This window comes from Conger conger, chromosome 15, assembly GCF_963514075.1.
Source record: "Conger conger chromosome 15, fConCon1.1, whole genome shotgun sequence".
Lineage (NCBI taxonomy): Eukaryota > Metazoa > Chordata > Actinopteri > Anguilliformes > Congridae > Conger > Conger conger.
The window spans coordinates 26,261,523-26,287,749 of NC_083774.1; the positions used below are offsets into that span (position 1 = coordinate 26,261,523).

Consider the following 26,227-nt stretch of genomic DNA (forward strand, 5'->3'; position numbering starts at 1 on the left):
AATACACCTGACTAATCAGGAAAGCTAAGACGCCAACTGTCAATTACTTTTGGTCCCCTAAAATGAAGGAACTATGTCTAACAATGGACCTAATTCCTTCACAGATTACCTGATATGGATGCAAATACACTTAAATTACAGTAAAGGTGAGACACTTTAACCTGAATTTTCATTGTTTAATTTGTGCTGGAGTACAGAGCCAAAATAATAGAGATTGAACCACTGTCCAAATATATCTCTGCAATATAAAAAATAATATATGTTTTTTCTTCAGGAACATGTGTCTGTTGATGTATTTTTCAGACGATTAAAATCTCTTAAAACCACACTGCACCAAACAACTGACCCAGTCCCCATTCCACCCAATCTGCTTAAACAAGTACAAAGGTAATTTTATGAATAACTGGGTGAAGCATTGTATTGGTTTTATTTCTGACCTGCTTGGCTATGAGACACTACATGCAGCAGGCCATTGTATTGCAATAAATTGACCTTTTTTTGTTGATCTTATTAAAATGGCATCATTAACCGTTTCAAACATCAGTATTCAGTTGCACTTTTTGGATCTCTTGTGTTGCCATAGGCTTGGCATTTTATGGTAAAACGTAGCTTTAATCTCCTCATCGCCACCCTCTGTACAAGAGAAAGGCTCTGTTGTTACTGAGGAGAATTTGCAGCAATGCCATGCACCTCCACTTCACACAGAGTCAGGTATTTCTCTCTTCCTGGAAGAACAATATAGATGTAGCGGCCTGCTATTACTTCGCACTGAAAGGTGACGGTCGCTCCTGCTGGTATAGAGGATATCCTTTCACACCTATATGAGGAAACGAGGTATTCAACAGGCAGCTATTATCAATGTCAAGAGTTTTGTACAATAAGCACAAAAGGAAATGTCTGCCTTCAGCCGGTGGATGAAATGTTTTTAAAAAAAAAATAAGTTTTTGAAAAGGTAAATTGAGCATGTCAATACCTGAAAGTGGGGAAATTAATTGTACAATATTTTATAAATGCCTACGGATCCTTTATCAATGAAACGGAAGGTGTCTAGGTGCCTTACATAGGGTTCCTTTTGTAGTACAGAGAGTTTCCAATGCGGATCTCAGCTCCGTTGATGCTCTCAGAACAGCAGTCCTGTCTGTTTGTGACAGTCACCGATGTGATGTTACACATCCTCCCCAGGTCCACTCTCCACCAGGGATTAGCCTCCATTTTAGTGTGGATGCAGGACCCGTGAGAATAAACACCATCATGGTTTCCATCAATGGCATTGAGAGCAAATCCATTTCCCAATACAGACGATTGAGACGCATTCCCCCTCAATGCCAGATTTCCAGGATTAATAGACGTTACATTATGGCCTGTATGTAAACCATACAAAGACAGAATACAGTGAGTACTGTGCATTCCAGGATCTGCGATTATCTTATCAGCCGATTGTGTGGCAGCAGTGCAGTGCATGCAGTCATGTAGATATGGGTCAGGAGCAACCACACATTACAACAGTGGTATGCAGAAGAGCATCCCACACTATATTTCAAACCTCTAAGTGGATGGGCTACAGCAGCAGAAGACTAATAATTTAAAAAACGATTCTAATAAAGTGCGCAATGAGTGGTTATTAAATATGATACGGTGCTAGATACTATTTAGCTTTGAGGCAAACTAAGCATTTTAGTGCTAGATAAAGGTGAGCATTACTGGGTTGAATGGCCTGTTCGCCATTATATTACATTACGTTGTATCTGTTTGGTGTTCAAAACAATACATAATGCTGCTCCTCCATCCCTGAAGAGCTTTGTTCAACTCTGCTCAGAGCATATGAGCAGGGCTACAAGATCAACCTCAAGAGGGGAGCTTAGAATTACAAAACCAAGCACTCCCTTTGCGCAATCTGCTTTTTCATTTAAAGGAATGGAGGCTCCTCACTGACCTGAACATTTTTTATAGATTTAAAGTTTTGACTATTGTGTTGCACCAGCCCTACATTCTTTGGGGAGAACCCTATTTTTGTTTGGGTTTTTTTAACTGTATTTGAAAAAAAATATACAAATAGTTGAGTTCACATTGTCTAAAACTAACGTCATGTTTTTTGACATTACTTAAAACCCATGGTTTTCTACCTAACAATGGCCCTCATTTACCAGTATTTTTGGAAATCCGTGTGCCAGTGTATGTGTGATCTGAACCGAACTAACAAATGCATCAAACATGCGTAGACAGCTTTTTTTCGTATCCACTTATGTATGTTGATAAATACCAAGTAATCATACATCAAAGTTAAAAAAAATGTGTGATTAGAATAAATCAATGCCCCTAAAACAACATACAGTATATGGAATTTCGGTTATTTAAAGAGATAGTCAAAAAAATAAAGCTTCTTTGAAGCAGAGATTGAAGTTAATGAAAGTAGGCTACAAGCAAAAAACATATTTTATTCCATCCTGTAAGCAGTGAATTGTCAGAGCTGGAGAAGACTAAAGCTTGGCAATATACATTTACTGAGGGCTTTATTAGGTATTTATTAGACTTATTTCTTTGACTCATTGGTCTTCTGCTGCTGTAGCCTATCCACTAAGAGGCTTGACTCATTGTGTGTTCAAAGATACTCTTCTGCATACCATTGTTGTAATGTCTGGTTTTTTGCGTTACTGTCACTTTCCTGTCAGCTTTGACCAGTCTGGCACATCTCCTCTGACGTCTCTCATTAACATGCCGTTTTTGCCTGCAGAACTGCTGCTCATTGGATGTTTTCGGTTTTTCGCATTATTCTCTGCAAAATCTAGACTCTTGTGCATGAAAATCCCTGGACATCAGCAGTTTCTGAGCCACTCAAACTGCTGGCACCAACAATCATTCCACGGTCAAAGTCACTTAGATCACATTTCTTCCCCATTCTGACATTTGGTCCGACAAACAGAACCTCTTGACCATGTCTGCATGCTTTTATGCACTTAGTTGCTGCCACATGATTGGCTGGTTAAATATTTGCATTAACAAGCTGGTGTACAGGTCTACCTAATAAAGTGCTCACTGAGTGTGTAGCCTAGCTGTTGTAAACTCTTTCTCAAGTAACACACATTATGCAACAGGTAAAAAGAAAATGGTTTGACATTTGGCACTTTCCTTCCCACAGTGAAGCCTGGAAGGCAGCAGTTTTAGCTCCGCCAACCACAGATTATGTGTTGGCTACATATTATTCGTTCGCAAGCAGCTTTTCTTTAATGTATTTCTATGCAGTGTATATTGGGCTGGAGGAACGCATTAGCAAATTATAGGAGACATGTCGCAATCTTGGAATCCCACCAGAGGATAGCCTATAGCTATGTTTTCCCTGTCCTTGCAGAGAGCCAGAAAGACGTGTAAAGCCTCAAACAAAGTTTTTGCAGCCATGCTTCAAATCTTCTAATGAAGCACTAAATTTAAAGAGTGATTAGCCATAGCAATTAAGCCTAATGTTGCGTTCATGTCATATCGAAATGACTGATTCACTACCTTCCGACTGGGAAAAACAGTTCACATCATACCTCTGACATTAAACGCAAGGCAAAAAAACTAAACTCGTGAACAAATGAAGCTCAATAACTGCATGGCATACCACTCCTATACCATGATGTTTGCAGGTGTAACTTGAACTTGCAGTTAGTGTTTGTTGTTTTTTTCGTGAGCCTAACTAAAGACATCAGCTTGGCCTTTGAAGATATGCTCTTTCTGAACTAGGCCACACCAAGCTCCTAAATCTTCAGTGACTCTTCAAATAGGTCCAGTATATAATAAACCAAAGACATACTTACAATTTCCGAAAAATATTCTGAAAAGATATTTTCCAGAAAGTTTACAACTCTACCCCCTCATTAACATGTTTTACAATTCAGGGGCGACATGGCTCAGGCAGTAAGAGCAGTCGTCTGGCAGTTGGAGGGTTGCCGGTTTGATCCCCCACCTGGGCTGTGTCGAAGTGTCCCTGAGCAAGACACCTAACCCCCAAATGCTCCTGACGAGCTGGTCGGTGCCTTGCATGGCAGCCAATCGCTGTCAGTGTGTGAGTGTGTGTATGAATGGGTGAATGAGAAGCATCAATTGTACAGCGCTTTGGATAAAGGCGCTATATAAATGCCAACCATTTGCCATTTACCATTTACAATTCGACCATAGTGTGTGAGTACATACCATTGGGAATTGCACTTCCATTTACCTCTACCTCACAAAGAGTCAAGTACTTATCGTTCCCAGGGAGGAACACATTTACATAACGTCCCTGCATCTCATGGCACTTGAAGGTGACGGAATCTCCTTCTATGTGGGAAATCACAGCACAGCTGTAAAGATCAGACAGAGAGGACCAACAGAAAATATAAAGTAGTGCCATTTATGTTCAATAAGCAAAATTACCTTGTCAAATGCAAAGAATTTCTAAAGTAAAGACAGGAATTGATGCCTTACATTGGGTTGTCATTGCCATTGTTTTCCTCAGAGTTCCCTATATGGATCTGTGCTCCATCGAGCCTGTAAGCACAGCAGTCCACTCTGTTTGTGATAGTGACTGAGGTGACTCTGTGTTCTCTAAGGAGGTCCACTCTCCACCAGGGGTTTCTTTCAGCTAAAGTGTGAGTACACGATTTATCATCATAAAATGGGCTGCGGTTTCCGTCAATGGCCTTCTCTGCACCACCGTCCCATCCAGTTGAAGACTGAGTTGCTTTTCCTCTGGTTGCTGCATTATGTAAGGTATGAACTGGAGAGACAAAATTGCTGGCAAAGTCACTTAAAAATATTCAATTCTATCAATTTAATGTTGCCATCCAATATTAAGTCAGTTTGTGTCACAGTTTCCTGTGTGGAAAAAAATGTGTTCACATTGTCTGAAACTAATGTCATGTTCATTGACATTTCTTAAAACTCATGGTTTTCTACCTAACAATGTGTGTCAAGTATTTTCAGTGGCTCTTCAAATATGTACAGTACATAAAAAACAAAAGACATACTTATGATTAATGAAAAATATTGTTAAAAGTATAAATTCCCCAAATTCCCTCAAAATTCCTCAAAAATTTAATTTTTCCAGTAACTTTACAACTCTACCCCTGACGTAGGTCACCCCCCTCATTAACATGTTTTACAATTCGACCACAGTGTGTGAGTACATACCATTGGGAATTGCACTTCCATTTACCTCTACCTCACAAAGAGTCAAGTACTTATCGTTCCCAGGGAGGAACACATTTACATAACGTCCCTGCATCTCATGGCACTTGAAGGTGACGGATTCTCCTTCTATGTGGGAAATCACAGCACAGCTGTAAAGAACAGACAGAGAGGACCAACAGAAAATATAAAGTAGTGCCACTAAGATTTGGTGTTCAATAAGCAAAATTACCTTGTCAAATGCAAAGAATTTCTAAAGTAAAGACAGGAATTGATGCCTTACACTGGGTTGTCATTGCCATTGTTTTCCTCAGAGTTCCCTATATGGATCTGTGCTCCATCGAGCCTGTAAGCACAGCAGTCCACTCTGTTTGTGATAGTGACTGAGGTGACTCTGTGTTCTCTAAGGAGGTCCACTCTCCACCAGGGGTTTCTTTCAGCTAAAGTGTGAGTACACGATTTATCATCATAAAATGGGCTGCGGTTTCTGTCAATGGCCTTCTCTGCACCACCGTCCCATCCAGTTGAAGACTGAGTTGCTTTTCCTCTGGTTGCTGCATTATGTAAGGTATGAACTGGAGAGACAAAATTGCTGGCAAAGTCAATTAAAAATATTCAGTTCTATCAATTTAATGTTGCCATCCAATATTAAGTCAGTTTGTGTCACAGTTTCCCGTGTGGACAAAAATGTGTTCACATTGTCTGAAACTAATGTCATGTTCATTGACATTTCTTAAAACTCATGGTTTTCTACCTAACAATGTGTGTCAAGTATTTTCAGTGGCTCTTCAAATATGTCCAGTACATAAAAAACAAAAGACATACTTATGATTAATGAAAAATATTGTTAAAAGTATAAATTCCCCAAATTCCCTCAAAATTCCTCAAAAATTTAATTTTTCCAGTAACTTTACAACTCTACCCCTGACGTAGGTCACCCCCCTCATTAACATGTTTTACAATTCGACCACAGTGTGTGAGTACATACCATTGGGAATTGCACTTCCATTTACCTCTACCTCACAAAGAGTCAAGTACTTATCGTTCCCAGGGAGGAACACATTTACATAACGTCCCTGCATCTCATGGCACTTGAAGGTGACGGAATCTCCTTCTATGTGGGAAATCACAGCACAGCTGTAAAGATCAGACAGAGAGGACCAACAGAAAATATTAAGTAATGCCACTAAGATTCGGTGTTCAATGAGCAAAATTACCTTGTCAAATGCAAAGAATTTCTAAAGTAAAGACAGGAATTGATGCCTTACACTGGGTTGTCATTGCCATTGTTTTCCTCAGAGTTCCCTACATGGATCTGTGCTCCATCGAGCCTGTAAGCACAACAGTCCATTCTGTTTGTGATAGTGACTGAGGTGACTCTGTGTTCTCTAAGGAGATCCACTCTCCACCAGGGGTTTCTTCCAGCTAAAGTGTGAGTGCACGATTTATCATCATAAAATGGGCTGCGGTTTCCGTCAATGGCCTTCTCTGCACCACCGTCCCATCCAGTTGAAGACTGAGTTGCTTTTCCTCTGGTTGCTGCATTATGTAAGGTATGAACTGGAGAGACAAAATTGCTGGCAAAGTCAATTAAAAATATTCAGTTCTATCAATTTAATGTTGCCATCCAATATTAAGTCAGTTTGTGTCACAGTTTCCCGTGTGGACAAAAATGTGTTCACATTGTCTGAAACTAACGTCATGTTCATTGACATTTCTTAAAACTCATGGTTTTCTACCTAACAATGTGTGTCAAGTATTTTCAGTGGCTCTTCAAATATGTCCAGTACATAAAAAACAAAAGACATACTTATGATTAATGAAAAATATTGTTAAAAGTATAAATTCCCCAAATTCCCTCAAAATTCCTCAAAAATTAAATTTTTCCAGTAACTTTACAACTCTACCCCTGACGTAGGTCACCCCCCTCATTAACATGTTTTACAATTCGACCACAGTGTGTGAGTACATACCATTGGGAATTGCACTTCCATTTACCTCTACCTCACAAAGAGTCAAGTACTTATCGTTCCCAGGGAGGAACACATTTACATAACGTCCCTGCATCTCATGGCACTTGAAGGTGACGGATTCTCCTTCTATGTGGGAAATCACAGCACAGCTGTAAAGAACAGACAGAGAGGACCAACAGAAAATATAAAGTAGTGCCACTAAGATTCGGTGTTCAATAAGCAAAATTACCTTGTCAAATGCAAAGAATTTCTAAAGTAAAGACAGGAATTGGTGCCTTACACTGGGTTGTCATTGCCATTGTTTTCCTCAGAGTTCCCTATATGGATCTGTGCTCCATCGAGCCTGTAAGCACAGCAGTCCACTCTGTTTGTGATAGTGACTGAGGTGACTCTGTGTTCTCTAAGGAGGTCCACTCTCCACCAGGGGTTTCTTTCAGCTAAAGTGTGAGTACACGATTTATCATCATAAAATGGGCTGCGGTTTCTGTCAATGGCCTTCTCTGCACCACCGTCCCATCCAGTTGAAGACTGAGTTGCTTTTCCTCTGGTTGCTGCATTATGTAAGGTATGAACTGGAGAGACAAAATTGCTGGCAAAGTCAATTAAAAATATTCAGTTCTATCAATTTAATGTTGCCATCCAATATTAAGTCAGTTTGTGTCACAGTTTCCCGTGTGGACAAAAATGTGTTCACATTGTCTGAAACTAATGTCATGTTCATTGACATTTCTTAAAACTCATGGTTTTCTACCTAACAATGTGTGTCAAGTATTTTCAGTGGCTCTTCAAATATGTCCAGTACATAAAAAACAAAAGACATACTTATCATTAATGAAAAATATTGTTAAAAGTATAAATTCCCCAAATTCCCTCAAAATTCCTCAAAAATTTAATTTTCCCAGTAACTTTACAACTCTACCCCTGACGTAGGTCACCCCCCTCATTAACATGTTTTACAATTCGACCACAGTGTGTGAGTACATACCATTGGGAATTGCACTTCCATTTACCTCTACCTCACAAAGAGTCAAGTACTTATCGTTCCCAGGGAGGAACACATTTACATAACGTCCCTGCATCTCATGGCACTTGAAGGTGACGGATTCTCCTTCTATGTGGGAAATCACAGCACAGCTGTAAAGATCAGACAGAGAGGACCAACAGAAAATATAAAGTAGTGCCATTTATGTTCAATAAGCAAAATTACCTGGACAAATGCAAAGAATTTCTAAAGTAAAGACAGGAATTGATGCCTTACATTGGGTTGTCATTGCCATTGTTTTTCCGAGAGTTCCCTACATGGATCTGTGCTCCATCGAGCCTGTAAGCACAGCAGTCCACTCTGTTTGTGATAGTGACTGAGGTGACTCTGTGTTCTCTAAGGAGATCCACTCTCCACCAGGGGTTTCTTTCAGCTAAAGTGTGAGTACACGATTTATTTTGATAGAATGGGCTGCGGTTTCCGTCAATGGCCTTCTCTGCACCACCGTCCCATCCAGTTGAAGACTGAGTTGCTTTTCCTCTGGTTGCTGCAATATCTATGGTAGAAACAGGAGAGACAAAATTGCTGGCAAAGTCAATTAAAAATATTCAGTTCTATCAATTTAATGTTGCCATCCAATATTAAGTCAGTTTGTGTCACAGTTTCCCATGTGGACAAAAATGTGTTCACATTGTCTGAAACTAATGTCATGTTCATTGACATTTCTTGAAACTCATGGTTTTCTACCTAACAATGTGTGTCAAGTATTTTCAGTGGCTCTTCAAATATGTACAGTACATAAAAAACAAAAGACATACTTATGATTAATGAAAAATATTGTTAAAAGTATAAATTCCCCAAATTCCCTCAAAATTCCTCAAAAATTTAATTTTTCCAGTAACTTTACAACTCTACCCCTGACGTAGGTCACCCCCCTCATTAACATGTTTTACAATTCGACCACAGTGTGTGAGTACATACCATTGGGAATTGCACTTCCATTTACCTCTACCTCACAAAGAGTCAAGTACTTATCATTCCCAGGGAGGAACACATTTACATAACGTCCCTGCATCTCATGGCACTTGAAGGTGACGGATTCTCCTTCTATGTGGGAAATCACAGCACAGCTGTAAAGATCAGACAGAGAGGACCAACAGAAAATATAAAGTAGTGCCATTTATGTTCAATAAGCAAAATTACCTGGACAAATGCAAAGAATTTCTAAAGTAAAGACAGGAATTGGTGCCTTACACTGGGTTGTCATTGCCATTGTTTTCCTCAGAGTTCCCTATATGGATCTGTGCTCCATCGAGCCTGTAAGCACAGCAGTCCACTCTGTTTGTGATAGTGACTGAGGTGACTCTGTGTTCTCTAAGGAGATCCACTCTCCACCAGGGGTTTCTTTCAGCTAAAGTGTGAGTACACGATTTATCATCATAAAATGGGCTGCGGTTTCTGTCAATAGCCTTCTCTGCACCACCGTCCCATCCAGTTGAAGACTGAGTTGCTTTTCCTCTGGTTGCTGCATTATGTAAGGTATGAACTGGAGAGACAAAATTGCTGGCAAAGTCAATTAAAAATATTCAGTTCTATCAATTTAATGTTGCCATCCAATATTAAGTCAGTTTGTGTCACAGTTTCCCGTGTGGACAAAAATGTGTTCACATTGTCTGAAACTAATGTCATGTTCATTGACCTTTCTTAAAACTCATGGTTTTCCACCTAACAATGTGTGTCAAGTATTTTCAGTGGCTCTTCAAATATGTCCAGTACATAAAAAACAAAAGACATACTTATGATTAATGAAAAATATTGTTAAAAGTATAAATTCCCCAAATTCCCTCAAAATTCCTCAAAAATTTAATTTTTCCAGTAACTTTACAACTCTACCCCTGACGTAGGTCACCCCCCTCATTAACATGTTTTACAATTCGACCACAGTGTGTGAGTACATACCATTGGGAATTGCACTTCCATTTACCTCTACCTCACAAAGAGTCAAGTACTTATCGTTCCCAGGGAGGAACACATTTACATAACGTCCCTGCATCTCATGGCACTTGAAGGTGACGGATTCTCCTTCTATGTGGGAAATCACAGCACAGCTGTAAAGATCAGACAGAGAGGACCAACAGAAAATATAAAGTAGTGCCATTTATGTTCAATAAGCAAAATTACCTGGACAAATGCAAAGAATTTCTAAAGTAAAGACAGGAATTGATGCCTTACATTGGGTTGTCATTGCCATTGTTTTCCCGAGAGTTCCCTACATGGATCTGTGCTCCATCGAGCCTATAAGCACAACAGTCCATTCTGTTTGTGATAGTGACTGAGGTGACTCTGTGTTCTCTAAGGAGATCCACTCTCCACCAGGGGTTTCTTTCAGCTAAAGTGTGAGTACACGATTTATTTTGATAGAATGGGCTGCGGTTTCCGTCAATGGCCTTCTCTGCACCACCGTCCCATCTAGTTGAAGACTGAGTTGCTTTTCCTCTGGTTTCTGCAGTATCTATGGTAGAAACAGGAGAGACAAAATTGCTGGCAAAGTCAATTAAAAATATTCAATTCTATCAATTTAATGTTGCCATCCAATATTAAGTCAGTTTGTGTCACAGTTTCCCATGTGGACAAAAATGTGTTCACATTGTCTGAAACTAATGTCATGTTCATTGACATTTCTTAAAATTCATGGTTTTCTACCTAACAATGTGTGTCAAGTATTTTCAGTGGCTTTTCAAATATGTCCAGTACATAAAAAACAAAAGACATACTTATGATTAATGAAAAATATTGTTAAAAGTATAAATTCCCCAAATTCCCTCAAAATTCCTCAAAGAATTTATTTTTCCAGTAACTTTACAACTCTACCCCTGACGTAGGTCACCCCCCTCATTAACATGTTTTACAATTCGACCACAGTGTGTGAGTACATACCATTGGGAATTGCGTTTCCATTTACCTCTACCTCACAAAGAGTCAAGACCTTATCGTTCCCAGGGAGGAACACATTTACATAACGTCCCTGCATCTCATGGCACTTGAAGGTGATGGAATCTCCTTCTATGTGGGAAATCACAGCACAGCTGTAAAGATCAGACAGAGAGGACCAACAGAAAATATAAAGTAGTGCCATTTATGTTCAATAAGCAAAATTACCTGGACAAATGCAAAGAATTTCTAAAGTAAAGACAGGAATTGATGCCTTACATTGGGTTGTCATTGCCATTGTTTTTCCGAGAGTTCCCTACATGGATCTGTGCTCCATCGAGCCTGTAAGCACAGCAGTCCACTCTGTTTGTGATAGTGACTGAGGTGACTCTGTGTTCTCTAAGGAGATCCACTCTCCACCAGGGGTTTCTTTCAGCTAAAGTGTGAGTACACGATTTATTTTGATAGAATGGGCTGCGGTTTCCGTCAATGGCCTTCTCTGCACCACCGTCATTTCCAGTTGAAGACTGAGCTGCATTTCCTCTGGTTGCCGCATTATCTATGGTAGAAACAGGAGAGACAAAATTTCTGGCAAATAAATTAAAAATCTTTTTTTTATTTAATGTTGCCATCCAATATTAAGTCAGTTGGAACTCACTGTATGTGCTACAAAAACACTTGTAGTGACTGTGAAACCTTACCTGGTACTTTGAGTGAACATTGTGACTTCCTCAGGTTATCTCCATCATTGGTCACTGGATCCATCACTATGTTCTCTGTGCAGAGAAAGAAAAATAAAATCAGTTTGGGATTGTAAAGAAGAAAGGGAAAGGGAAATGCTTTCTTTTTCATATAATTGTAGTTATTACACTGCACAATAAATAAAGTTGTTATGATTTGGCTGGTTGAAGCTCAACCAGCTCAACGTTTTACAAAATTACAAAATAATTTGGGTAGTGGCTCTTTTTAGAGTAGCGGACCATGTCTCTTTATATGGATGTACAGTATCTCAGTATATGGATATACAGTATCTCAGTATATGGATATACAGTATCTCAGTACATGGATATACAGTGTCTCAGTATATGGATATACAGTATCTCAGTACATGGATATACAGTGTCTCAGTATATGGATATACAGTATCTCAGTATATGGATATACAGTATCTCAGGATATGGATATACAGTGTCTCAGTATATGGATATATAGTGTCTCAGTATATGGATATACAGTGTCTCAGTATATGGATATACAGTGTCTCAGTATATGGATATACAGCGTCTCAGTATATGGATATACAGCGTCTCAGTATATGGATATACAGCATCTCAGTATATGGATATACAGTATCTCAGTATATGGATATACAGTGTCTCAGTATATGGATATATAGTGTCTCAGTATATGGATATACAGTATCTCAGTATATGGATATACAGTGTCTCAGTATATGGATATACAGTGTCTCAGTATATGGATATACAGTATCTCAGTATATGGATATACAGTGTCTCAGTATATGGATATACAGTGTCTCAGTATATGGATATACAGTATCTCTTTATATGGATATACAATATCTCAGTATATGGATATACAGTATCTCAGTATATTGATATACAGTATCTCAGTATATGGATATACAGTGTCTCAGTATATGGATATACAGTGTCTCAGTATATGGATATACAATATCTCAGTATATGGATATACAGTATCTCAGTATATTGATATACAGTATCTCAGTATATGGATATACAGTATCTCAGTATATGGATATACAGTATCTCAGTATATGGATATACAGTGTCTCAGTATATGGATATACAGTGTCTCAGTATATGGATATACAGTATCTCAGTATATGGATATACAGTGTCTCAGTATATGGATATACAGTATCTCAGTATATGGATATACAGTATCTCAGTATATGGGGACTGGCACCCCAACCCACTAATTGAGGACGGACTAGCAGTGGCACCAGCATTGATTGTGTGTGTGTGTTTGCATTCAGGCCAATTAATCATACCAACCAGGAATAGGGCTTGCATAAACTTCCACCTCACACAGAGTAAGGGTTTTAAAGCAGCCTGGCTGGATGACATTTACATAGCGTCCCACCATCCCATGACACTGAAAGGTGATGGACTCTCCTGCTGGGATGGTGGACACCACGGCACACCTGGAATTAGTTAAAGGGTGAGTTTAATTCCATAATATGGGTTATGCATTTTCAGAAATATCGGTAACACCTTGATTACTTACACTGGGTTGTTGTTTCCCTTGTTTTTGTTTGAGTTCCCAATGCGTATTTGAGCTCCATTGATCCTGTCAGGACAACAGTCTCCTCTGTTAGTGATAGTCACTGACGACACTCTGTACACACTGAGCAGGTCTACGCTCCACCAGGGATCAGCCTCGATTGTAGTGTGTGTGCAGGACTTAGAGACATATGCTGAGTCACGACTGCCGTCAATAGCATTCTGGGCTTCAGATATACAACTATACTGTGATGACTGAGAAGCCTTTCCCTTCAAAGCCACATTCTCTTCAGGACAGACAGAGAACAAATTTCAAGTTCTAAGCATCAAGTAACAGCAATTTCACAATTATTTTCTCATTATTAATCATATTCATCATCATATAATATTGTAGAATTACTTTCTTAATTAACTATGGCATACTTCCTTATTACTCCTAATCAGGATGATTCATTTTAGAGGACATGTGCAATGGATCTTGCACATGTTAAGGTTTATTGAAAGTATCTTTATATTTTTTTTCTATGAGTCATTACCAGTATAAGTCACATTGGTGTTCAACTCCACCTCACAGAGAGTCAGCTGTTTCTCTTTCCCAGGGAGAACAATGCTGACATAGCGTCCCTCCATCCCATCGCACTGATAGGTCCTGGTTTGCCCTGCTGGGATGTAGGGAATCACAGCACACCTAAAAAATAATAGCAAATTACATAGAGGTATGTGGTTCAGGTATTCAGTTACTGTAGAAAGATAAGGAGGTATAACTATCTTGAATATGTCTCTGAAAGTTTGTTTGTATGTGTGGTGGATGAGGCGTACACTGGATTATTGTTGCCATGGTTTTTCAGGGAGTTCCCGATGTGGATCTCAGCTCCATTGATCCTCTCAGAACAGCAGTCCTCTCTATTAGTAATGGCCACAGATGTGATCTTGTGAGATTCCAGCAGATCCACTCTCCACCAGGGGTTTGTTTCAGCTTTTGTGTGGCTGCAGGATCCCTTTAAATACACTGCTTTGCGCTTCCTGTCAATGGCATTGTTTGCATCCCCAAAACGGTCCCACTGCGTTGACTGGGTGGCCCTCCCACCAGCAGCAGCATTTTCTTCAAGAAAGGATGAAAAAAAAGTAAAACAAATATTTTATAGATATTATTCTGGCAACTGTATCTTTTCGATACCTTCAATTTTGCTTTGGAATTACATTATGTACTTCCATCTTGCTAGTTCTGAGTTTTTCACTCATTACATTACATTACATTACATTACTCAGTCTGGGATCCACAGTTGTACTTATAAACCACCACATCATCCTCTGTCAAACCATCCCAGTTGCTTATTTTCATAATTCAAAGAGCTGAGGCCTTAGTCTTGAGCTGAATTGAGCTTTCTTACTCGGAGCTGTATCTTTATCAGAACAATTCATGCCCCTGTTTCCACCTCTGGGTTCTGTGAGTGGATCTTCCTCAGTCATCTCTGGGGGAAAAGAAAGAAATATAAGAATATGGTGCAGTGAGGTCCACATAATTTCACCAGAACACATTTTATTTAGCTTGACATTAGATTATATATTACCTTTATATTGAATGTATAGTGTGGGAAAAAAGTAATTGCAAAGAAATTACACAAATTGTAAAATATGCAAGCCCCTCTGATAGGGGGCAGGTCGCCAGTCCATCGCAGGGCACACACATCATTCACTCACACACGCATACCTTTTAGACTCAATTTAGACTCTCCAATCAGCCTAACCTGCATGTCTTTGGACTGTGGGAGGAAACTGGAGTACCCGGAGGAAACCCACGCAGACACGGGGAGAACATGCAAACTCCACGCAGAGAGCCCCCGGTCGACGGGGATTCGAACCTCCTTGCTGTGAGGCGGCAGTACTACCCCCTGCACCATCCATGCTGCTGTCTAATATATACATTTTATATATTTATGAATCTCTTACTCTTGTGGTGTTCGATCAGAGCTGACAAAATATATTTGGATATTTTTGAAGGTGAATTCCAGAAATGTTCAAATGAAATGTGACCTTTCATCAATGGCACAAAGCCTATATTTATGTTGCTTTTACATAATTATTATGATATTATTACTATATAATTATTAGTATATTATTGATGTTGAATCCATAACATGATATTATTATGTTGAAATATTCACTTTGGCCCAGAGAGAGTTTGTGACTATGACTATGTAATCACCTTTCACAACCTTTCTTTTGCAGAATAACTAGAAATCTAGGCCGTTTCCTTTTTCATTTTGCAATAGATTTTCCAATTTTCATCATGGTGTTTTTTTGAAGTTTGGGCTATGAGTACATATCCACTGTGGTGCTGGCCAGGGTGTGGCACAAACAGCACCCTGTCCGAGCATGGAATGGAATGGAACAAATAACCACTCTGTGTCAGGCTTCAGAACATAAGAACCAACAGCGACCAGGAAATAATCCAAATGCGACTCTTTATTAAATAGGAAGCAAGTCAGACAGGCAAGGATCCAACACTGGCAAACAGGAATGGCATGGGTAAGCAAGCTTGTGGTCAAATAAACAGGCAGAACAGTCAACACAGGCAGAGGTACAATATGTGATCCAAATTTAGTGAAACGAAAGAAAGTCCAGGCTGGGTCCGATAACAGCAGTTCAGTAGACCATCAAGAGGTCAATCCAAAAGACAGTGGTAGAGGTACACAAAACGAGTCGAAGCACAGGCAAAGCAGACAGAAAAACGCTGGTAAGTATGGCTGAGGCACATAACAAAGTGGAATTACTTAAAATTAATTAATTTGACAGGGAGTACGGGAAGCTGGGATGGACAATAAACATGAGCACAGAACACGAAACAGAAAAACAGACACAGAGTATGTCACTCTGTACAATTGTGGTGAGCAGAAAAGCATCTCAGAATGCACAACACGTCGAACCTTGAGACAGCAGCAGAAGACCACTTTGGATTCCACTACTGTCAGCCAAGAACAGAAAGCTGAGGCTGCAGTGGGCACAGGCTCACCAAAACTGAAGACTGGAAAACCTGGTAGCCTAGTGGCCTAGTCTGATTAATCTCGATTCATGCTGAGGCATACAGATGGTAGGGTCAGAATTTGGTGGCAAAAGCATGAATCCATGGACTCAACCTGCCTTGTGTCAAGAGTCCAGGCTGGTGGCGGAGGTGTACTGGTTTTCTTGGCATACATTGGGTCCGTTAATACCAATCAATCATCACTTCAATGCCACAGCCTATTTGAGTATTTTTGCTGACCATGTGCATCCCTTCATGGCCACAATGTACCCATCTTCTAATGGCTACTTCCAGCATGATAATGCACCATGTCACATAGCAAAAAACGAACTGGTTTTAAGAACATGACAATGTTTTTCAGTGGCTTTCCCAGTCCATCAGTTTAAGCACAACTTTCCTCCAGCAGTCACGGTCAGCCACCTTTGTTTACAAGTCCTCCCTGTCAATGCCAGTATCACGGCAGATAATGGCAGGGTAGTTCAACCTCCTGCTTTTTGAAGGTTTCCATAGCAGTGGTCGAGTTGTTCTTTTCGTTTGCAATTGTGTTATCTATGCGATTTGCCAAGACTACATACAGCAATGGTGCTCAGCTGACTTGAGGTGTGCCCCTCCGCTGACATGTAGGAGTTTCTTCGCAGGGCCACGAGTATTCTGCTTACCACGACATCAGTTTGTTGACAGGTCCCAGTGAATTACTGCTACACAATGAATAGCAGGATTGTTTTTTGAGCTTTACTCCTCTATGCTAAGGAGGTAGAGGGTGCATGTCTCCTCACACTAGTCTAGAATTCATAGCATGAATATGCAGCTGACTAATATGCAGAAATTGCATAATGCAATCATGTCAACATGGAACAGAATCTCAAATAATTATTATATCTTGTGGAATCCACGCCATGAAGAATTGAAGCTGTTTTGAGGAAGGCCCTACCAGTATTAGTATTAGTTTTATAATTACCACAGGCATATCTTGTGCTTACCAGAGTCTGGATTTTCAGTTGTAATTTCAGGTTGGGAAGTTGATTTAATTACTGTAAAGGGAAAGAAATACAGTTATTTATTTATTCTTTTTTTGGGATCAGAATTGGCTACTTTGAGATAAAAATTTTTTCCATATTGGTGTATTTATTAGAAAATTATTAGTGATTTTCACTTTCTTTTTTTAAACTAGACTACTACCAAATAAATTGTTGTGATAAACTTTCCACCTCAATCCAGTGTTCTTGTTTAGAGTTCTTTACTACATGATATGAGTAAAATCCTTGTGTGAGTAATATAGTTCTAAATCTGGAACATCTAATTAACTCTCCGGTTTTGCGAGCTGTAGCGTATACTGTAAAATAAAATAAAAAATCTTCTTAATTTGTGTGATTTGTTGAATTGGAATAAGCTCATTTAAAAAAAACTAGTTACACTTCCATTCAAAGGTTTGGGGTCATCTTGTCTTTTTCTGATTTAATATTTCATTTTCTTTGTTTGCAATCAAACAATTAATATGTGGGCAAATGTTCCTGTTGAAGTCAATGGAAAAAATATTCAGGATACCTAGGACCCTTGATTACTTTCAACCATTTGATAAGACCTCAAGAGATCTTTAGACCTTAAAATATTGCCTAAATGTCCCTTGTGAAGCTCCTCAGAACCTTTATCAAAACATTGCCTGGGCATTGAGACCATACACTGAAATTATATTTTAAAAATGCCATGAAGTGAAATATCTCTTTTTCACAGATTAGAAATATTCGAATTTATTAAATGTGTGCAAGTGCACTTAATTTTTGTCACTGCAGTCAAATTGAACACATTAGCAGTTCTCAAACTCAGTCCTGGGACACCACTGTATATGGTGGTTTTCATTCCAATCACAACTGCAATCCCAGACTTTCAACAAGCTGTAATTTATTTCTTACTTATACTTCTCATGATTTGAAGGATTATTGTATTTACACTCTTAAATCACACTATATTTGATATAGCCATGCATTCCATGAAGAATAAAACCCCCATACTAACATTGTTCTTTTTTGCAAAAAAAAGAAAGAAAAAAGACTGATGTGAATCAATGGAGTCACACCTTGGTGTTGTGGAGTTGGACATGCCCAAATGTGCTAGCACCTTGAGTTACAGCATTTGACAGTTGCTCCATGACTGTTAAAATAGGATCCAGTGTCTTTGCTTCTTTAAGCAACACTTTCAATATTATTATCAATATAACATTATTACTTCAATTTAAAACATAGATGATTGAATAAAACTGATGATATCAGACAAGGAATTGAACTGAGCACATGCACATGATTATTTAAATATTCTCATTCAATCCTACTCTTCATAATATGAATATGAAAAGGATTCTTGGCACAAGACATGAGTAAAGAATGTTATGCCTGTTTTCCTTCTTATTTAACAGTAAATCATTGTTTCATTTACTATACGAACCAGGAACAGGTACTGCATTGACTTCCACTTCACACAGCGTCAGGTATTTATGGCAGCCTGGGAGGAAGATGTTGACGTAACGTCCCTCCATCTCATGACACTGAAAGGTGAGGATGTCCCATGCGGGGAAAGAGGAAACCACAGCGCATCTGTGGGAGGAATCTTGAGAGTTTAGGCAAAGGGAGCCAAAATGATCATATAAAGAGGCACAATCTAACCAAGTAAAGAAAGTGAGATTTTCTCTGTTTTAGCAGGATGCAAGCCTTTTCTTCATAATGTAAAGTGATATACTCATTGTATATGTTTTAAAAAGATTTTTTTTGCTGAATTTTACGTGAGAAATCTACACTCACGGTGATCTGCTATGTCGTTGCACTACAATACAGTAGGTTTTCTCACCGATCATGACATGCGAATTTGCAAGAAGGGCACGTCCAGGTTACTGTAATTGATGTTGAGCACTTATAACATTATTAACATATTAATATTGGCATTTAATAAATGCACAAATACTAAGGAAATTTTGAAGAATACGAAGCCCATTACACATTGAGTGGCAACATTAAGTTGCATAAAAAAAGCAAGTAAAAAGCTGTACTGTGGCTGTGGTCTGCTGCCTTACAGTGGATTGTTGTTGCCGTTGTTTTCTAGGGAGGTGCCGATGCGGAGCTCAGCTCCATCGATCATCTCCGCACAGCAGTCATCTCTGTTGGTGATGGTTATAGAGGTGACATTATGGGATTCCAGCAAGTCCACTCTCCACCAGGGGTCAGCTTCAGTATGGGTCTGACTGCAAGATCCCATATGAAACCAAGAACTGTGTTTCCCATCAATGGCTCTGTTGGCCTGGCCCGAGAAGCTGGTTGACGATTGGCTTGCCTTTTTCCCCAAAGCAACGTTTTCTTAAGGAAGAAGAAAAGTTGAGGTGCAGGCCACAATACCTCAGGAAAATTTGGATGACTAAGCATTGCCGGTGATTAAATAATTATTTTTCTATAAACATTTTTGAGGAATGATTCCATTTCTGAATTAGGCATAGAAAATGCATATTTTGGCAACTGAAATTGGGTATAGTACATACTGCCTAGTATCATAGTATACTACCTTGTGTACACATGTACAATATACAACTATGAACACAGAGCTGAACAATATAAATATGAAGAATATAAAGAAAAATATTTTAATAATAATTAGCATATGTCAGTGTCTGATTATTAATTATAATTCCACCCACATTACGAATTATGAAAGCCCACACTCTCATTGCTTAAAATAAGTAACTGACACTTTATTGTCAGGGTTGGGAGGTAGTACCGGTTGTGGCCGGTTGTTTATTATTTTCACCTGGTGCTCATTAGTGCCAATGGGGTGTCTACCTCCAGAAGGTATTTAACAATACAATTCAATTTCATATGGGAAATACAGATGACAGCAGCATTACTGTACTCCTTGGTGTTTAAATTGTGTTTAATAATTGTCAGTGGCGGTTTTGGGCAAAGGCAATATAGGTGATTGCCTAGCTGGGCATTCACAGCTGTGCATGGGCATACTCCACACAGTCGTGCTTCCACAAACCCCCTGAAAGCCATCAGTGGATCTACCTGCTGAATTTCATTCCTCAACCACACTTCAAGCCTGGCCTGGCCAAACAAAAACAAAAAAAAAACTAAACAGCATTTATACCTGATTAGTGGACAGGGGACTAAAAAGAAGTGGCACTGCTGAATGCCCTTTGATGGCAAACAAATACAGTTGGCATTTAAAAGTGGGAGCAAAAGGAACAAATGACCAATACCAAATATTCCATGATAGAAAATTCATGAAACCAGATAGAAGAAGATGCATAAACTGTACCTGTTGGGGTAGTAGTTGTACTGGGTCCCAAGGTGGAAGTTAGTTTGATGTCTTCTAAAAAAGAAATTCACTGTAAATGCTTTGATTGTGCAAACTTATTGCACATCTAGATATACACAGATTATACCATCCTCTGCCCGGGAGATGCATCTATGGATAATTACGCAGAGAAGACATGAAGCCTGCTTAAGACGGCTCTGGGGTGCCCCCCACCCCCGGGCACCCCAGAGCCCAACCTAAATAGGGAAAGCGCCCGGAAGTACTGTGAGCTCCAGAATTATTGGCACCCTTAATAAAAATTTAGAAATAAGGTTGCATATAATAAACAACATGGATAATGATATATATTTTATGTTCAAACATACGGGAAAACTACACTCAGTAAGCACTTTATTAGGTATTTATGAGACTTATTTTTTTGTAGCCTATCCACTTAGAGGTTTGACGTGTTGTGTGTTCAGAGATGCACTTCTGCATACCACTGTTGTAATGTGTGGTTATTTGCATTACTGTCACCTTCCTGTCAGCTTTAACCAGTCTGCCCTTCTCCTCTGACCTCTCTCATTAACAGCATGTTTTTGCCCACAGGACTGCTGCTCACTGGATGTTTTTTGTTTTTCGCACCATTTTCTGCAAACTCTAGATACTGTTGTGTGTAAACATCCCAGGAGATCAGCAGTTTCTGAGATACTCAATCTGCCCTGTCTGGCACCAATAATCATTCCAAGTCACTTTGATTACTTTTCTTCCACATTCTGACATTTGGCCTGAAAAATAGCTGAACCTCTTGACCATGTCTCCATGCTTTTATGCATTTAATGCATAATTGGCTGATTAAATATTTGCATTAACAAGCTGTGCAAATGTCCCCCTAATATAGTGCTCAGTGAGTGTATATACATTTACTCTCATGTTTCAATGTTTTTTATTTAGTTGCAAGTCTAAGAAAATATACAAAACCGAGCATCTGGAGTTTGCCAAACCTCATTGGAATTATGACTGGAAGAGAGTGCTATGGTCAGATGAGACCAAAATTGAATGTTTTGGCCATACACACCATCAACATGTTTGGCAGCATAACAAAATGCATACAAGGACAAGTACCTTATACCTACTGTCAAATATGGCAGTGGGTCATTGATGCTTTGGAGATTTTCGTGCATATTTAACGAGGGTGCCAATAATTTTGGAGCCCACTGTATGTCTGCTGAGTGCAAACAAGCTTTCTGCCTTCTTTCAATGTAAAACCCAAGCTGGAAAGTTGAGTGCTCTATCTCTGAGATCCATTTCTGCAGTTGCACAAACACTTTTTTATTAGCTGGCAAACACCCATTCTCTGTTGCTGTTGCTTCAAGTCCTTGTTAATGGAATACAATAAGTAAACTTTACAGTATTGCTGGAGCACATAAAAAAAATGAAATAAACAACATTATGCCCTCATATTATATCCTGGTCCATACCTACAGGAACGGGACTCGCATACACTTCCACTTCACAGAGAGTCAGGAATTGGTTGTATCCTTGGAGAAAAACATTGATGTAACGACCCACCATCCCACTGCAATTAAAACGTATGGGTTCCCATGCTGGAATGGCTGAGATCATGGCACACCTGAAACGGAGTTTGAGGGGGGAGACAAGCAATGGCAAATGCTTATGTAAATTTGTAAGTAAATCCATGTGCGAGCAATTCTGCTCTCAAAATAATTTTTTGCTTGCTCAACTTTTGCCATAAAAGTAACACCATAATACCATAAAAACCAAAGCAAAGTGGGAATAATCTGAATGACATACATCGGGTTGTCATTGCCATTGTCCTTCAGTGAGTTCCCAATGTGAATCTCAGCTCCTTTGATTCTCTCATTGATGCTCTCAGACAAGAAATCCCCTCTGTTTGTGATGATCACTGAGGACACTCTGAACACACCCAGCAGGTCCACTCTCCACCAGGGGTTAGTTTCCCCTTGAGTGTGGCTGCAGGTTCCATCTGGATACGCAGCATTGCGGTTTCCATCAACAGCCCTCTGGGGATGACCAGTACCATATGTCGAAGATTGAACTGCCTTTCCTCTCAAGGCCACATTCTCTGAAGGAATAATCAAAAAGTGTAAAATACTGTATATAGCCAAACATACATCTACATTGCTGCCTGTTACTGTATTTTGTTTAACCCTGAAATATGTAAGAGCAATATGTCAGCTTCCTGAATCATATGTTTCTGTGTCTGACAGTGTTGATCATCGCATTTGACCTGCCACGACACATTTGCTAAAATCTGACTGACTAAAATCTGTGCACTCCATGCACAAGGTTTCGATGGGAAGAATTCTATGGTTCACACTACTCTAGTCTAGCCAATGAAAATACAGTAATATCTCACAAATATGACAGTGATGTCTAGGGCAGAAAGCAGTTTATCAATTAATTAAAAAGAATGCGCTTTTTTAAAGCCCTCAGTGCTAACCAGAAAGTGAAAGGAATTAAAATTCAGAAAGTTTATCCATTAACAGTAAAAGTTAAGCACACAACAATGCAAAGATTTAGATTTTTGATCAGTAAGTGAAAACCTCAGCATAAAATGTGTTTGTCTGAACTCTTCATGGTACCAATCAGGACAGGAATATGAAATACTTCCCCTCCCTGATAGCCAGTTACCTAGAACATGTTCATGGTCCACACATTGTCCCAATGCTAGAATTCCAGTTAGGAGAATTATTGTCACCCCTGTCATCCTTGAACAGAAGAATGGACATCTTTACTATCATACATGCGCATTCACTTGTTTAATCACATAACATAATGCTAAGAATTTCCTACCACAAAGTGTACATACAGTTTGCTTAGTTAAATAGTATCTAGCACTGTATCAAGTCTGGTTTTGAAAACCATAAGTATTTCTGTCTCCACTACATGTCCTGGGAAGCCAATCCATAGTGACCACTCTTGAGAAAATACTTCTTAATGTCTTGTGTGGAATTTATCCTTTATTAATTTCCATTTATGCCCCCTAGTTCTGCTAATCAAGCTCACCCTGACAAATCACCTGTAGTTCACTTTGTTAATCCCTTTACTGAATTTCCTGCCTCAATAAAATCACGAGTCTCCTTTAACTGAGCTTGAAGAGAATAAGGATCTTCTTATGTCTTTCCTCACAAATTTGATCTTTTATACATGGAATCAATCTAGTTGCCCTTCTTGGAACCTTTCCCATGCTTCTATGTCATTCCTGTACAAAAATACTCTCAGGGCCAGATTTACGTACATGAAGCTTGCAGCGCAAAATGTCCACACAGAAATGGATTTTAAAGTATGCTTTGGGTCATTGTCTTGCTGGAAAGACCACCTACAGCCAAGTCTCAACCCTCAATATTGTGTTCATGTGAGCCTGAATTGTGGACTTCAGCATGAGGTAGCAGCTCATATCATGTTTATATGGAAAGCACAAGACGTTTCCGGTCTCTCCTGAATTTAGAATGTAAGTTTTAGCATTGATTCAATATAACTATGCCAAATTCTAAAAGAAAAAGATTAACCTTACTGCAAAGAAAACTTACCTTAATCTTCCATAAATGTGCATATTTTCCAGGACAATTATTAAAGATAACTATGAGAAAGGGATCTTCATGAATGTACAAGCTATGAAGACCTATGTGTCTACCAGTTGTATTTTTTGGTATTGGAAAAACTTCTGTTCTATTAAATAGCAATCCTAACCTGAACTTTACCCTGAACTGTCAAAGTGTAAATATTATTTCCCAATATTTGCATTGAAGGTTGATGTTCTTTGCCCTCCTAAAATAGGGTAACATCAGAGGGAATTTTGGAAGTTGCGACATCTGTTCAGTCTACTGTCCATCAACTGAAACCCTCTGTCATAGCAGGAGAAGAATGCACATAATTCCCAGAAATGTTTTAACTATAGCAGCCTGGAATTTAACTGACCAGGAAAAATCTATCAAAACAGCAATACAGTGAGAAATATAATGCACTACGTCTCGAAAAATGATTGAATAGTTTTTTCTTTTTTGGTCCTTTGGGGGTGTTGCGGTGGTTTGAGTGGGTGGTGGGGTTTGAATAATGTCCGGGATGCTTGGTGTAACTTTAAACTTTTAAGTAACTTGTGACACTTACTTATTTAGGCCTGTAAGGCATTTATTTGTCTATAAGCATTTTAAAACCCTCCTGTTATGTTGCGGGTCAAATTGACCCGTTTCAAAGTTGAAAAATCCAGGAAAAATAGAAAAAAAATGTTTGGAGCATGAAACCTTTTCTGCTGGGCTTAATTACTGTAATGAACATGTAAATGAAAAATTACAAATTTTACGTGTTTGCAACCCCCCCTGCATGTTTATGTTATAACACACATACTGTTCGGGTCAATTTGACCCGGCAGTGATAATGGAGGATACAAAGGCTAAAATTATCAAATTTAGACCAAAACTGATTTCTTTTCTTTTCCAATATCAGAGACAACCCAACCACACACACAAACACATGCACACACACACCAACACACACACACCTGCACACGCACACACACAGAAGTGCGCATACATATACAGACAGACACACAGACAGACAGAGAGACAGACAAACACACACACACACACACATAATTTGGTGAAAAAAAATGGTCAAATAGAATGGTTCTCACCCCCAAACAGGCGTCGGGGAACAACATCAGCTGCAAACATAATAAAGGCAGCACCAGGGCCCACTAGGATGGCAGTGACTTCACGGATATAAAATCTGCTTTTGAGTTGGTCATTCCTGATTCAATCCGGAAAGTTGTTCCAGAAATGACTAATTCAGAAGGGAGGCATGTTTTTGGGCAGGAGTGGAGAGAACTGGACAATAAGCACTTACATGCTTATTTGGGGCTTCTCATCCTGGCTGGGGTTTATAAGTCCAAAGGTGAATCGACAGCCAGCCTGTGGGATGCAGAGACAGGCAGGGCCATATTCTGAGCCACCATGTCTTTGGAGATCTTACATATTTTCTCAAGGGTCATCAGGTTTGATAATCGGGAGAAAAGAGCTGGCAGATGGGAGAGAGATAAACTGGCAGCTATTAGGACAGTGTGGGACAAGTGGGTAGAGCGGCTGCCACTACTCTACAACCCAGGTCCTAATGTCATTGTGGATGAAAGCCTGGTGGCATTCAGAGGTCGAAGGCAATACATGCCTTCAATGCCAGCAAAATATGGCATAAAGAGCTGGGCAGCTTGTTCAAGCTATGCATTGAATATGCATACACTGGTAAGCCTATTGGAGGAGCACCATGCTTCAAGTGCAAAAAATGTATTTGCCCAAAACATGTGGTGACCTACTGCCACTTACGTGCTTCATAGACACACACACACACACACACACACACACAAACACACACACAAACAAATTGATCTCTCCTTCATGTTCAGGTTTCCTGTTGTAAACATTGTAAACATTGTCAAAAATTCAATGTAGTATGTAGTTTCAACATGTATATTTGAATTTAAAGGGACAGTTTGACACCTAACAGAAGAGATGTGTTGTTTGAATTAATCAACATGCCCCCATAACAGAAACTATTTCAAAAATGATGGAAAAAAAAAAAAGTAAAATAAGAATGT

General features: G+C 39.3%; 1 protein-coding gene across 1 annotated transcript; it reads right to left on the reverse strand.

Moving 5' to 3' along the window:
• Nucleotides 1–408: 408 nt before the first annotated feature.
• LOC133111337 (uncharacterized) lies at nt 409–24,275 on the reverse strand. Its single transcript, XM_061221570.1, has 32 exons — nt 24,171–24,275; nt 23,272–23,348; nt 22,411–22,702; nt 22,077–22,228; nt 20,617–20,670; nt 19,382–19,661; nt 18,760–18,908; nt 17,301–17,351; nt 14,690–14,770; nt 14,118–14,400; nt 13,835–13,986; nt 13,303–13,585; nt 13,071–13,219; nt 11,733–11,807; nt 11,311–11,590; nt 11,038–11,186; nt 10,333–10,612; nt 10,060–10,208; nt 9,355–9,646; nt 9,082–9,230; nt 8,377–8,656; nt 8,104–8,252; nt 7,399–7,690; nt 7,119–7,267; nt 6,414–6,705; nt 6,134–6,282; nt 5,429–5,720; nt 5,149–5,297; nt 4,444–4,735; nt 4,171–4,319; nt 1,061–1,361; nt 409–817 (listed from the first exon to the last, which is right to left on the reverse strand). Exons 1-32 carry the CDS (start codon nt 24,191–24,193, stop codon nt 658–660), a joined length of 6,054 nt encoding a protein of 2,017 aa, XP_061077554.1. The 5' UTR covers nt 24,194–24,275; the 3' UTR covers nt 409–657.
• Nucleotides 24,276–26,227: the final 1,952 nt, after the last annotated feature.

Excerpts from the sequence above, each read along its gene's own strand:
- LOC133111337 (XM_061221570.1), bottom strand. The coding sequence starts at position 24,193 with ATGCACATTTATGGAAGATTAAG. Across the intron at positions 22,229-22,410 it reads AATGGCAATGACAACCCGAT|GTGTGCCATGATCTCAGCCA; the intron begins GTATGTCATTCA and ends ACTCCGTTTCAG. Across the intron at positions 9,647-10,059 it reads TGGAAGTGCAATTCCCAATG|TTCATACCTTACATAATGCA; the intron begins GTATGTACTCAC and ends TTGTCTCTCCAG.